Raw genomic sequence first — 15,888 nt, 5'->3', positions numbered from 1 at the left:
AAAATATAGTAAGGCTTTCCTTTAGGTTTTTCTCTGAAATGATATTGATACTTACTTCAACTTACACCTATAAAACTTGCTTTGTAAAAAATAAATAACTAAATAAATTAGAGCTATCATATTTATCTCCATAACAATTTTGGGCTTAAGGGAATGCACTATGACTTTGCTTACTCATGGAAAGAGCCATGGGGAATAACACCGGGTGCTCATATAATTTGTGTAAAAAATATTTGTTGGCAAAATAATGATAATAGAGACAAAGTGCTTTTAATGTACAAATTATGCAAATAGTCGTCTCAGTGTTCCATCCCATTCTACATGTTTACTTTGAGCTTTTATCTGTAGCTCTCAAGTAAAGTTCATTCTATATCCATGATGTGCATACAAAATTATGTGGAGAGTCAATGTAATCATTTTAATATACTTAATCAACCTTATTTTCTAACATTTTTCCTTGAATTTTACAGATAATAAATTTTGTACAGTTCATATTCTATATATTACCTGCTTCATTCATTAATGTACACAGTGGCCCTGGAGAATGAACCTAGAAAGCAAGCATTTTACACTAAACTATATCCCGAGCCTTATTTTACTTTATTTTGAGACAGGGTCTTGCTTAATTACTGAGGTTGGCCTCAAAATTGCAATTCTCCTGCCTTAGCCTCCCAAGTAGCTGGACTTACAGGTGTGGGTCACTGCATCAATACATGATTTAAATGTAATCATCATTATACAAAATTGAAAAGTATTAGCAGGTTATTCTAGCCAGCTATAAAGCAAACATATTTTCTTACAGTTTTTTGTTGGAGCTTTTATAAGAGACATTATTTTAAGACTAATAATATATCTCTTTTGGCTTAGATAGAGAACAAGTGCTATTAGGTGGGCATTGACATATTATGTAATGTGTACACACATAGAATGAATGAATTCTTATGAGTTTTTTTCAGAATTTACTATCAGCAATTATTTTATTATTATGAATTTCAGTTGATTATTCTCTAGTTTTGCTTTTATTTCCCAATGAACCCAAGTGGAGACTTAAAAATCTGAGTTCCTACAGAATTAATTTCAACAACTACTTTATTATCATATCTGGATTTAATTCTCACTTGAGTATTCTATAGTTCTCCTTTCTTTTGTCTTAAATATACAACTACATTTATTTACCAACTTACCCATGTGGAGTTCTTGTAGAAATCCTTAGAAAAGTAGCATCCCAGTTTCCATTTGGATGACCCAGAGGCTAACTTTGGGAAAGAGATATCTAAGGTAGAGGATTCTAAGGTTGTCATTGTAGAATCATTCTAGATTTAAATATTTCTAATGTCACTCCCCTCTTCAGATGTCCTAATACTTTTCAGTATACTTCAATGTGTCTCTTAAAAATAGTTCCCACACATGTCAAATTAAAAGAATTACTTGGTGATTGATTTTGATTGTTGGCATTGGCTCTTTAAAAAAAAAGGGAGCAATCCAAAGACTTTTATTGATTTTTTTGCAATGCATATTTCTCCAAAACTAGTGCCATTTCATGACCTTTATGTAATTAATCTTGACAATAGAATAAGGCTAATATCTGAAGTGTTTTTCAATAGGAACACGGCTGAGGAAGCATTCTACAAATATTTGGTCATTGGGTTTCATGGTTGACATTTCTTTTCCCAGACTGAATATATCTTATATCATCAATCTAACTGAATCTCTTTATTAAAGAGTTATTCCACAGAAAATGTATCAGTCCAGTCTGTTCTTCACTTATTATACATTACAACTATTTTCTAGGGGATATACATATGATCTTCTATTTGTTTTGATTCTGGTTCAGAGTCTATAGCCTGGGTAAGTTGAGAGATATGGTAAATAAATAATAATCAATAGCAATATGATGATATACAATAATAAATTATATATATTATGAAGAGAAGAATAATAGTAACATAAAACTATTTTCAGGGACATGAATCAAAAAGTAAAATAATCTAATATATGCAAACAGTACTGTTGAAGGTGCTCAGTTGTTTCAAAGACAAACCCATGGATTTGTCAGTAAATTCTTCCTTTAGCAAACAAGAATAATTTTTGTGTCAAAAATTTTTGTGACTCTAAGTGTCAAAAACTGTTTCTAGGTAGCAGATAGATAGGCTTATTTCCTATCTTGACAATCACGGAAAGTAAGGCTGTGGAAATCAAGATGTGGCAGTCTTTTAATGCATGTGGGTATGGTGGCATTAAATCCTCAACACATTTTGTCAGGACATTGTTCTGATCTTTTCCTTTTTATTCACTCAGGCTCACTAGGTTGTCATTATTCTTACACTGTTAAATGGTACTGTGATTCCTTGCATTATTGTAACTACTCTGAGAGCTCATTCCTGAACGTTACTGTCTGCCTAATTGTCCTTTCATAGAATTACTCATCCACATTAACTAAGATCCTTCTTTCCTGGGCAAAGAATAGTGACTTGCCAAGTTTGAGCTTATGAGCAAAAGCAAGGAAAATATTCCAGCTGACTTAAGAATAAAGAATCTGGGAATTCGGATAACTCCTATACTTCCTGATGAAGAGGGGGCAAGCACAGATATTTAGCAAAGACTTTTTAGCAAATGCTACTGTGAATGTGGAAACAATATTCATTTACAAATATCTACTGGGATCTTACAACACTGTTCTGGACTTTGAAAATACAGCATTGAATTAGATATACAGGATTCCAGCTCTATAGGGCTTATGTATCAAGGGAACAAAGTAGCAAACTCATAAATAACTAATTAAGTTATCCTTGATAAATGCTACAAAGGAAATAAAATCATAGCAACTGTATAAACTGATGAGGATGAATCTCTGTGTGTGTGTGTGTGTGTGTGTGTGTGTGTGTGTGTGTGTCTGTGTACATGCATGCAGGGATGAGTGGTCTTCTTAATATCAAATGAAACCTTCCCGAGAAACTGACATTTGAGCAAATATCTAAATAAAGAGAGCACAAACCATGCTCATGTCAGATGCTATTCTCTCTGAAGATGAAGTAAAAATGTCTTAGGGAGGAAGCATTCTTTGCAGGTTCAAGGAAAAGTGAAGAAGCAAGTGTAACTGCAACTCAGTGAGCAAGGGAAATGTGATAAAACTAGGATACTAGGAGCCTTGTATGTTATAATTCTGACATGACTTTCCTATGTACATATATGAATACACCAAAGTGAAATTTCACATCATGTACAACCACAAGACTGGGATCCTAATTAGAATAAGATATACTCCATATTTGTATAAATATATCAAAATATACTCTACTGTCACATATAACTACAAAGAACAAATAAAAAAGTAAAATAAAGACAGGATTTTATAGTAAATGGTAGAATGCCATTTCAGACTTTAAAGAAAGGAGTGTTATTTTGGAAAATAGAAACCAAATTATTGAGAGTAAAACCATTTTTCACTAAAACTGTGGGCAAAACAAAAAATTCAAATGTATCCCACTATATTTCAGTTCTTAAGTGGTCTTTGTGGCAAATTTTCATGAGGGAAATACATTGTAGGGTTTTGACTTAAAGCTGAGCTACAGTTCAGCAAAATTGCATATTTTTAAAGATGCTGATGAAAGCATTTTTTAATAAAAGCAAATCTTCAGATTCACCATGAAGACTCTTCTTCACCTGCCAACAGCTTAACAAATACTAAATGTAAAAGTATGGAATTCTTTTTTTTGGTATCATCATATATTTGGGTTTAACAGTAATCATTATGGGTGCTTTGTAGTATGCCCAGAAGGGAGTCAGAGAGAGCAATTAAAAAGCTATCCACAAAACTTGGATCCTAATTACCATAAGATATATTCCATGCTTATATAAATATATCAAAGTAGATTCTACTATCACATATAACTAAAAAGAATCAATTTTAAAAAAAATTAAAATAAAGGAGTTTTTATGTGGTTGTTTGTTTGTTTGTTTCATTTGTTTGTTTGTTTTTAAAGAAGCTATTGTGGCCACCCAGAGGAGAGAAGATAGTGTCAAAACAACAAGTAGCAGATACAGAGGAAGGGTGGGCCTTCCTGTGCAAGCCTCAAGATTTGCTAATAGAATGTTGGTAAGGTGGAGAGAGAGGACAGTAGAATGAAAGAAGAGTTCATTTGACTCATTGGTCAAATTGGGAAAGGGTACCACTGTTAAACTGTTTTTGCTGGGGAAATAGAAAAATCCTGAGATCCTGTCAAGTACCTCCACCATAGGAGTTAAGACTGGCTAGTTGCTTATGTTAGAAAGAGGAACTGGGAAATAGTGACAGTGAAGTGGAAGGAACAGGGGCAAATGTTCACTTCTCTGGTGCCCCTTGCCCTAATAAAAAGCAAGAACATCACAGACTCAATGATATTGTCTAACACTGAACCACCACCTCATGCCAGAAGCACCCACCTTGTCTTTTCCCCATAAAATCACATATACATTCTACGTAGATCTCGAATCTACTCATAATCAGATCTATTCTTAATGTACATTTTTATGGCATTTTATCCATTTAAAAACCATAATCAGAGCCTAAAAGGGGACACTGTTTTATTAGGTAAAGGAAGTAGAAAGGGCTCTAAGTGAGACACAGAGTGTATTCTGGGGCCTGTCACAGTCCGTCCTAACTGAATTTTTATAATATCATTTTAATTATTGAATCAAGCAGAGACTTTGTTTGCTCAACTAAGTTTATTTAATACTACTTTAAAGGGATAAAGTGAATACATGCTTCCTGATAAAATTTATGATGACACATGAAAATAAAAATGAATGCAATTATATCATTTTATCAGTATTTTCAATTGTGCTAGCAAAGAAATGTGGTATAAAACCTAAACATTAAGCTTCCACTTAAACCATCAAAGAGACATAAATCAAGGAAAATCCAATAGGTTGCCCTACAATCTTACAATTTTTTAACCTCACAGGCTTGGGAGCAATATTTCAATGAAATTAGTACATTAAGTTAAAGTATTCATGACATACAAAAGAAAGAAAAGTGGATAGAAACTATCAGTATTTTAAACTTTTTGAGTGTACGTGTGTATGAAAAAGAGAGATATCTTCACAATTTCTCCTCCTATTCTTTGCTCCTCACCGGCATTAAAACACAACTTAAATGTCTCTTTAAATATGATTATATATTTACTATTGATGACAGCAATGTGTGTGGTACCTGCTATATAACTTCAGCACTGTTCTGACCCTCTTCAGAGCTACCATATCTCCTTTCCTAGAGATCGCTCCTGCAATCTCATTAAACCATTGACTATTTCTCAGAGTCTGCTGTTGTCCACACAGCGATCAGAATGATATTCTATTTTTTAACCATTTAAAAATATCTTTATTGAGTTATAAGTGACTTAACAAACTGAATATATTTATTTATTTTTGTTGATTCTAATTCTGTTGCATCTTTATTGTTTAAATTGTAATGCAAAAATAAATAAATAAAATTTTAAGAAGAAAGTAAAAAAGTGTATTGGGGTAGAGGAAAGGAATTAGGAAAAGAAAAAACGGAAGGCAAGGGGAGGAACTAGATTGAAATTGATCAGATTATGTTGTGTGCAGGTACAAATACATCACTATGGTATTCTGTTTTAATGGTAAACAAACTTGTCACTTCCCTGCTTGAACTGTCCTCAAAGACTTTGTCTTAAACAGTATAACTAGAATAAAATTGTGTGTGTGTGTGTGTGTGTGTATATATATATCTATCTATATATATATATATATATCTATATATATATATATATATCTGTTCTTTCTTGAAACTCTACTATGAACACAGTAAATAAATGTCTTTGAATATATTAACCAAAAGAACAAAAAAGAGACAAAGTATGGGAGACGATTTTAGATAACAAAATATAGATGATTGAACGATAAGTGAACAAGGTTTAATAGTTCTCTGTTTTGTGAAGTGAGTACAGCTGGAGTTTCAAGATAAATAACCAAAGAATAACTAAAAAAAAAAAAAAAAAAAATAGAGGCCTAGAACCTTGGTGCTACATTCCTGTAATCCCAGCTACTAGGTAGGCTAAGGCAGAAGGGTAGAGAGTTCTAGGCCAGCCTGGGCAATGTGGAGAAATACCAGCCCTGTCCTTCAAAAAAAAAAAAAAAGAAAGAAAGAAAGAAAGAAAGAAAAAGAAAAAGAAAGAAAGAAAAAAAGAAAAGGAAAGAAAAAAATGGAGACACTGTTTACCTCTGAAGGTGGGAACACAAAATGGGGCTAGTAATAAGAGAATCATCTGTTTTAAAAGTAATGTGGCTTTTAGGTTCCTTATTTCACCCCACATGGTCAGACAACTTCTTTTGCAGGAGGGGTTGTTTAATTTCAGAAGCAGTGAATGTTTAAACTAGTAAAATAAGAAGATCCAAGGCCATGTCTAGGGAGGCAGCCAGCAGACACTGGAGCAGGAGATTGGCAGGCAACAGGAAGGATGCCCAAAGAAAAAGCAGCAACAAAAATCTGAATGCAATACTGAGATATATAAACATATATAGATAGATATACAGATATATATAGATATATAATTTTTTTCCTATTTGAAGAGTTCTTTTGTAGAATTATACAATAATAAATTGTAACCAAAAAAGTTGGAACACAAGACAATTAACTCTAGAAAAAAGCTAAAAGCTTTTTAAAGAATGACATGTAATATTAAGCTTTCTCACCTACCCGCAAAAATTTATATAGTCCTAATTATATGCACAATGAATATTAATTTAATTAAAAATTGAGTTTGGAGGATAAAGGAAGAGAAAGTATGAATGCAGAAGAGATATAAGGAATAAAAGAATATAAGGAATAAAAACCTAATCTTATACAAATTATACAAATTCTTAAAACTTAAAAATAATAGTAGAAACAGTTGTGTAGAATTATGGAAGTAAATATATACAATTAAAATAGCTAAAACAATTGGAGGTAAATAAAGAGGGTTGGAATGAAAACTCCTGTATTTTACCTTAAGTCTCCTTGAGGTGTTTTACTTCTTATATCATGCACATTTACTGCATGATACAAATAAAAATTATGTTTGAGGCAAAGTAATTTCCTGATTTTATGATGTAATTAGAATAAAACCCATCATCTTACCATGGATTATACGCCCCTTCCTTCCGATGTCTGCTGTTTCATCCCTAACTCACTCACATTTTAACTATGATATAGCTCCTTCCACCAGGCTCTCCTATTTTAGAATATGGCATTCTCATGTCTGCTTGGTAGGCCCTAGACTCAAATCTCCACATGGCTAGCATTTTCTTGTCATTCTCAGTTCAAATACCAACCCTCTCCAGATGCTTTCTCTGACCAGTCACTCTCTCAGTTATCCTGTTTTATTTTCTTCATAACACTAATACCATCTGACTCTGATATTCTTGAAAATAACACAAGATAAAGGATACATGTGTAGCATGTGTAGAGGTATCCAAATGCAATAGTTTGGGTATAAAAAACATACTTTTTAAAAAAGAAAACAGTAATTTTCAAGAAAGATTGTCTGTCTTTACATTTTTAGTTTCATTTATAAGCATTTCTGGAATGTCCTCTGTTTTCAGCATTACTGCTATACTATGACTAGGTCAATTTAAACAGTTATTGATATAGGTAGTTTAGTTATAGGTCCAGTATAGATACAGGTCTAAAAATAAGATCCAATTGCTGAGAAGTCAACAAAATTTGTCCTTTAAAACTACAGATATTCAACAACTTAATGAGCTATGTATTACTGCATAACAAAGTATGCCAAATTTATTGGTTTTAAAACAGTAAACATCTATTATCTTGAAATTTCTATTGGTCAGAAATTCAGGAGTGACCCAGTTATGTGGTTCTATTTACAGGGTCTGTTATGAGGCTACAATCACGATGTAGTCCAGGAACACGGGCATCTGGGGCCTTAACTGGACTGCTAGTTTGCCTTCCTGGCTTCTCCTGTCACTGTTGGTATGATGTTCAGTTTCTTGAAACAAGGACCTCTGCACAGTATCCCATAGTATGGCAGCTGGTCCCAGAGAGAAAAAATGGATCTCTGGTATCTCCCTGAATGTTCTTATCTTGTCCCATGAGGACACAAGTCAGATTTGATGAGGCATGAAACTAATGACCTCTTTTTAAATTAATCACCTATTTAAAGTCCTTATCTTCCAGTAAAATCACATTTTGAGGTTCTGGGGGTTAAGGTTGCAACATACAAATTTGGGGAGTACAAAGTTTAATCCATAACTGTATATACTGCTTTTTAGTGAATTTAAAATGTTTAAGATCTACATTCACCAACTCTGGCAATTAATTACTTGCTTTATGGCATAATAAAAAATCTGATGTTTCAGTCAATTTGGAAACATAAGAATTCATTACTTTTTCTTGTTATTTTTCCCTTGAATTTTATTTCAATTAATTTCCACTGAATACAACTTTAAGTTGTTAAATCTGATGAATAATTTTTTTAATATTGTTAATTATTTCTTACATTTATATAGTTCTTTCCAGGTTTTGAAATACTTTCAGTATTCCTTTATATATTATCTTACTTTTTGCCAATATTCATATTAGACTAAATTTTATTTTAGAAGGTGAGTGGTCCATATTTTCAAATGTTTTAAAAATGAAAAAAAATCTCAATAACTTTTGGTAATTAAGAAATTCTGAGTGACCAAAGGAACAGTCATTTCAAAGAAACAAGGAGCAAAATCCAGGGGACCTTTGGTTGAAGAAAGAATAAAAAGCAACTAGGAAAATGCATTAACAAAAAGACATTTAAAACTCTGTTCTGGGGCTGGGAGTGTGGCTCAAGCGGTAGCACGCTCGCCTGGCATGTGTGTGGCCCGGGTTCCATCCTCAGCACCACATACAAACAAAGATGTTGTGTCCGCTGAAAACTAAAAAATAATAAATATTAAATTCTCTCTCTCTCTCTCTCTCTCTCTCTCTTTCTCTCTCTCTAAAAAAACCCTCTGTTCTAGTAATAGTAAAGTAATAGCAAAGTATTAAGTTTTTTGTTTTAGCAACATCATAAAATGATTATGGTTATCTTCAATAATCTCCTAAGAATTTTGTTATATTTCAGCAAATAAAGATGAAATAATCAATATGTTGTCTAGAAAAGTCATCTGTCTCCTACAATGCTCAGATCACTTCCAGAATTCTTGATATAGAAAAATAATTCAGACATATAAAAATCTTCAATGCCATGCTGATGAGAATAAAAGCTTATGCTTTGGGAAGTATTCATTGGTGTTCCCAGAAGCAGCTCTAAAACCACCGTGGAGGGAAGAGCCTAGATCATAAGCTCCCTACTCCAGAAATAGTCAAATTGATAGAAAAATAGGTTTTATATAAAGACAGTTTTAAAGGAAGTTGGAAGAAATTTGTTTCAAAAGTTCCATCTCTGAAATTGAGCAGCTGCAGGTTAGTAAAACAAAAGTTGGGAAATGGACACATACAGATTTAGTGAGCCTGTGTTAGGCCAGGACAGGGGCCATCTTCGCTCCATCTTTTTTAGTGCCTGTTAAGGTAGTGGGGGTAAGGGTTACAGGCCCTTTAGCTTTCTTCTCTCAGCAGAAGTTGCTGTTAATTCAAGAGGGGAGGGGACAGATTCAGTCTGTTTCAATTATTGTTAAATTTGTCCAAATCTATCTATCTATCTATATCCACTTATATCTACCCACCTGCCTGCCTGTGTTTCTGTTGTAGGGACCAGGAGGGATAATATATATCATCAACCATCACAAGAGTCATAGTGGTTTTTAATAGTAAAAGACAAGTTAATAAGAGGAAAGCAAAGTGATTTTATTTAATCAAAATTTTCCATGAGAAAACTATGTATGTATATACTTCATTTATTCATGAGGAGTGGCCCATCCATGTAGGAAAGTGGTTGGACAAAAAGGGCATGATACAATGGTAATAGTTTGAGGAGAGAATCCAGCAAGGCTTACTCCTTCATGTAGAGCCAGGACCACTCTGGAATAAAGGTCTTACCACCTACTGTCAGTAACATGGGTAAGAGAATTTCTTTATGACCAGATCCTCCAGCAAAAACTGGGAGAAGTTTAGAATAATTAATCTAGGTATTATGGCTTACTTTGGGGAAAAGAATTTCTGATTTCTCTGCTCCTCCTTGGAAAAGAGAAATTGTAGTTTCTATGGTTCATTTTTGGAAAGAGGGAAAAAGAATCAAGAGGGCAGGAGAAATGTGAAGAGATTTTACTTCTGATGCCTTCTAATCTCCTTGGTTCACAGTACACCAGATTTTGAAGTATCATTTTCTGAGCACCAACATTATCTGTATCTGTTTATTTCTTGGCTTGCTTGCTTGAACTCTATGTCTAATTGCCTAATCTTTCCAATCTTAATACAAATTACATTAAAGACAGAAACTTCAACTGTAAGAAAAAGAAACAAAACCAATTCCCCAGGATTACTAAGTGTTTGACTAATTAATCTCGTTAGTGAGACCTCACTGCTCTCACTGCTTCAAATGTGGACTGCTGTTAAGGATACCTATTGTTTTAGTAGCAGAGAATCTTTCTGAAATGATAAAGAATTGAAAGAAGGTAGGAATGCTGTCAAACAGCTCTTTTGTCTGAAATTACAATTGCTCAGACTAAAGCAACTGCAGGCTCAGCATGAGGGATGGGCCTTGAAAGTACAATGGCACATACTTGACCTAAACCTAAGGTATTTGAAATGGCATTTAAAGCAGTGAGTTCTGAGCCCTTGCTAATATAATAATGTAAAAAGATTCACAAGCAAAACAAAGCATGCTTTTCCAACTTTTGAGGAGACAAATAATTCAGACTTTTAAAAATCCTGATTGCTGAGTTGGCTGATAAAAATCTCCTTGCAGTTTGGGTAACATTTAAATATTTATGTTTTCATAAAAAGCTACATAATTCAGGAATGAAAGTATAATAGATGACCTAAAAAATCTGTATCCAATGAATTGCAATATTTGCTTTCTGCTTATCCTTATAGGACATGACAGAAAGTCCCACAAAGTTGCCACTTTCTCTACCTTGTTTTGACAGTATACCATTATGAATGGTAATGCTGGCATATATGATTATGTTTGTCTCTCTGTTGAGAGATCATTGTTCACTGAAGCAGCATGTTACTGAGGAAGTATTTTGAGGCTGAGAGTAGGAAAAATGTTTAGATTCAGATTAAAGAAATTCAATCTTCCAGAGGGGGAAAAAATTCTGTACCCATCTTTGTTTCTCCAGCTGGTATTATGCAAATTTGACTAAAAAGGATAGAGAAACATGTTTATGTAGTGTAAGCTTTATGTGATAGGGGAGTCTTTGTAAGAAATGAAAACCTGCTAAAATGATTAGATGTGAGTATATTTATACTAGGTTCGATGAAGCATAAAAAGTCACAGAAAAACATGGTGGGACATGGGTATGAGGTAAGGATAATCAACTGGGATAAATTTAGCAAGGTCTGCTTAGTCGAATTCTTCTCAGTGTCCTTTTGACTTTGGGATTAAGGGTGTTGCTCTCCATTGGGAGTAGGGATGCTCTCTCTCACATGAGGTTTTTATGACCTGCTTCAGGGGGCAGAAGGGAGGTCAGAGAGCCTTTCTTATACTTGCTGTTTCTCAGCTTCATTCAGCTTAAAATATTCAGTATTCCAATGTCCCCAATGTTACAAAAGGCTGTTATGAATTCTGTCATTCTCTTTAGTCAATTAAGGTCTATACAGAATCCAAGCAAGGAAATATCAAAGTGTTAGCAGGGATTACACTTGTCTCTCTTGTGTTCTCACATGAGATTTCAAGCAAGACAAAAGACATAGTAAATGTATAGCAAAGTGTATATTAGGAAGGAAAGAGGAAACATTTTCAAAAAGGAGAGTGTGTTGTCTCAAAGAGGTGATTGACAACCTTCTTCTTTGTGTCCCAGCTTTTATTGAGGTTTAATGAAAAGTCTTTGAAGAATCCTGTCCAAGCACCACCTCCTTGAATGACCCCTGGATAATATTAGATACCTAAATCCCTACTGCTCAGTTTTCTCTCCATAAGTACCCAAGAAAAACCCATGGTGGAGGCAGAGTGTGGAGAAAATTTACAATTACAGGAAGAGTAAAATAATCTGTTAAAGATCTAAAGATCCTTGTATACTGGTAGTTCTAATTGGAACTTGTTCTTACAGATTTTGTAGTTTGTAGGCTTTGCTTTTAATTGTTTTGTTTCCCTGAGTTTTAGAATCCTTGGTCTATGTAAAGGTCACAGATGGCCCTTTTTATCCTGGCTGGTCCTAAGTCAGGGTACTTTGTGTTTCATTCTATATAGAGAGACTTTGCACATGTATTCCTTAACCCCAATAACCCAAGTTGCTTATCATAAGTTGTAATATATTCTATTCATTTAAGCTTGAGAAAGGCCAGAATTGTCTTGGGTAAATTGCTTAAAAAAACAAAATGAAACAAACACACAAACAAAAAAACATGTGTAGAGAGCTAGCATAGGTTTAGTCAATCGAATTATTCCCTTGGCCTCATGTTCCTTCCACTCATGTCTATTACCTATCAAAAGTACATAGAAGCTTCTCCTTATCCTTGGTTTTGATTTCTGTGGTTTCCATTACTTATGGTTAGTTGTGGTCATCAGAGTAGAAAAGATATTTAGAGAGAGAAAGGAGGAAAGAGACCATGATAACACATTTACATAAATGCAATATAAAATTTCATTGCAATATTTTATTATAATTGCTATATTTTATTATTGCTTTTCTTACTATGCTTAATTTATTTTTTATTTATTCTAATTTGTTATATGACAGAAGAGTGCCTTTCAATTCATATTACACATCTAGAGCACAATTTTTCATGTCTCTGGTTATACAAAAAGTAGAGTCACATCATTCATGTCTTCATATATGTACTTAGAATAATGATGTCCATCACATTGCTATGCTTAATTTATAAATAAAATTTATTATAAGTGTGTATATATGGGAAAAATACAGTGTGCCTAGAGTTTTGGTACTACTAATAGTTTCAGTCATCTACTAAGTGTTCCCGAATATATATCTTATGAATAGGGAGGGACTACTACAATTTTTAAAAATCAAAAGCATGGCATTCGTAAAAAATAATGAACATGGGCCAGAAATGGATATATGGCATTATTGAAGGAACCAGACCAGTATTGCTTGTCTAATAGCATTACTGAAATTGGATATCAATAGCAGTTTAAAGAATAATGTTATATGAAATTTATAAGTTAGATAAAAATTGCTTAATGTCTCATGAGGTAATAAAATCATACTCTTTTTGGGTTCTTCTTTTTTTTTTTTTTTTTAACCAGTTAACTATCAACAAATTAACATGTACTTTCATACTTTCACAGCATATAAGTTTGATCAAGTAAACAATGCTCAAATCAAACAGGTACATTATTTGAGAGTTGTGCTATATTTTTATTAATTTCAATTTCAATTTGAATTTAAATTGAAATTGAAATTAATAAAAATATAATACATTAAAGATTCCATTTCTCAGTCATAGTAGCCACATGTTAAATGCTCAATAGACATGTGTGATAGCACCTACTTCATTAAACAGTGTGGATATGGGATATTCCATTCATCTCTTCCAGAGAATTTATCCTTGACCAGGTCTTTTTCACAGTGCATAAATAAGTACATCATTGAAAGAAACTGTCACTCCTTCTTTTTCTTTATTTCCAAGTTTTTTATACTTTTTGTAAATAAACATTTTATAGCTTTGTCTTCTCACATTCTCCATATGTTCCTTTTTATGTTTTTAAGAAATATGGATCTGAAAACCAGGATTTTCCTTAAGTTCATAAAAGTTATTTACTTCTCGTATCACTATAGATTTTATTTGTGCCATTGAACCTGTTGTGTTCATTGGATTAAATATACTAATTGGACAAATGCAAAAAGTAAAGGAAAGTTTATATTTTAAAAACCTGTATTCAGAAATTCCTTTTTCCATTTGAGTGGCCTATCTCCAATCTTAGATAATGAGAAGTTATGAAGAAGCAATCATTATTTTATATAATCAAGTCACTCATTTTGGCATAGCAAGAGATTTTCTTTGTAATTTCTTACCATAAAAGTTCCTGTACTTTTGAAATGTCCTGTGTGATGGCAGACATATGTACTTTTTGGCTTATGATGCTAGATATGCTCCTATGATTCAATGTTTTTATGTATATGTTTTTCAGATGTGGAACAAATGGCGATTGATTGGCTCACCAGAAATCTCTATTTTGTGGACCATGTCAGTGACCGGATCTTTGTTTGTAATTATAATGGGTCTGTGTGTGTCACCCTGATTGATCTGGAGCTTCATAATCCTAAGGCAATAGCAGTAGATCCAATAGCAGGGTAAGAAATTCTTCTTTATCATGTTTGGTCTGTGAAAGTTTCCCCTGAGAAAAAAATGATCACAGTCTGACAAGATTTGTGGAGAATGATAAGACTACAGGCTCAAAATTTTAAAAGAAAATTGTTGATTTTCACATCTGTATTGCAGGAAGGAAAAGAAAGCTATAAGTCACAATTCAGACGCTGGGAATACCGTTTTCTTAGCAGATCAATATTACAGGCCTAACCTAAGACACACACAACCTTCTAACCTCCTATGAATTGCTTTATCACCAGACAAGAGCCTCAGGATAGTTTTAGGTTAAAGAGATGAGCCATGTTGAGACTTAGCAAAGGACCTTGTAGTTAGCAAGTTTCACAAATGCTGCTCGAAAGGTGTACTGTTAACACACTTAGGTTCAGCATGATATTTAGCATTTATAAAAGGAGCACAATATACTTTCGCCTGTATTGCCGAAGCAATAAGGATATTTTTATTTCATAGTATAACTTTTTTTTTCTATAATGATGGATATGTACACCCAATATTATTATGCAGTTAGTATGCATCAGAATCCATCTTCATTTTTCTTAAAGTTTTTTTTTTTAATTTTCAAACTAGTTTATTGGTTAAAAAGAAGGCCTTATACTCTACGACCTTCTATTAGATAATAGACTCATTAATCCTTTTTAATATTTCACTATTCATCAAAATACAGTCCTAAAGTGTTTAACTTCCCATCAACTTTGTTCTTAATGGTAGAATGGTAGAAAGTCAAATCAATAGAGGAATTATGCCTTTATTTTACAGACATACTGTTATATTTAGAGGTGAGGAACAAAAAGGTTTGGAGTCCATTAACTTCCGTTTTTCCGTCAGTCAGAATTAGGCAGGGATTCCGTCCAGCAAATGACATTGTCTGCCACTCTAATTAGAGAAATCGTTATTTTTGAAGATGTAAATTATAGCAAAGATTTTAAAAAAACTGAACTTTTTATTCTTGTTATTGTTTTAATAGTCCTCAGGCAGTTCAGGCTGAAATGTCTGATGGAACATATCGTAAACTGCCATAAGCCTCCATTCAATAAATGGGAAAATATTTACTGAAGAAACAGCTGTCATCCATATGTGGACTTTTGTCACTCTTTACTTAAAGTCTGATTGAATATTAAGATGTATCATCACAATGGTTCTGATTTTGACAAGAACAGCTTGCACGTTGAGAACTTTGCTAGGGAGGCTGTATAATATAATTCTTGAATGTAGCTCTATTTGTATTTGTGGCAGATGGTTACTTGACTGCAGCGATGCTTCAAAAGACATTAGTAAAAGAAGTTGTATTTAAACTGATTTGTTTGGGTGGTTGGATAAGGGTAGTAAGAAAGAATTGGAAATTTACAAATGTGTTAACAACATTTTTTTGGCATCCCATTTAGAGATATATTTGCTTGCATGTTTTTCCCAGGATGTACTAACTGAATTTCAAATTAGTCTTTAGACAGTTTTGCCTGTCCAAAATGTTA

The 15,888-nt window shown here is 33.2% G+C and overlaps 1 protein-coding gene across 1 annotated transcript in view; it reads left to right on the top strand.

The window, feature by feature from the left end:
- LRP1B (LDL receptor related protein 1B) overlaps positions 1–15,888 on the top strand; it is a gene marked incomplete at its 3' end in the record, with an annotated part of 1,847,377 nt that overhangs the window by 900,161 nt on the left and 931,328 nt on the right. The window contains exon 7 of the mRNA XM_081262419.1: positions 14,223–14,385. Coding sequence (XP_081118545.1) covers positions 14,223–14,385 — 163 coding nt within the window. The remainder of the gene's footprint in view (positions 1–14,222; positions 14,386–15,888) is intronic.

The sequence above is a fragment of the Spermophilus citellus genome (assembly GCF_964194105.1).
Source record: "Spermophilus citellus genome assembly, chromosome: 11".
Lineage (NCBI taxonomy): Eukaryota > Metazoa > Chordata > Mammalia > Rodentia > Sciuridae > Spermophilus > Spermophilus citellus.
This window is presented reverse-complemented; position numbering and strand designations above follow the sequence as displayed.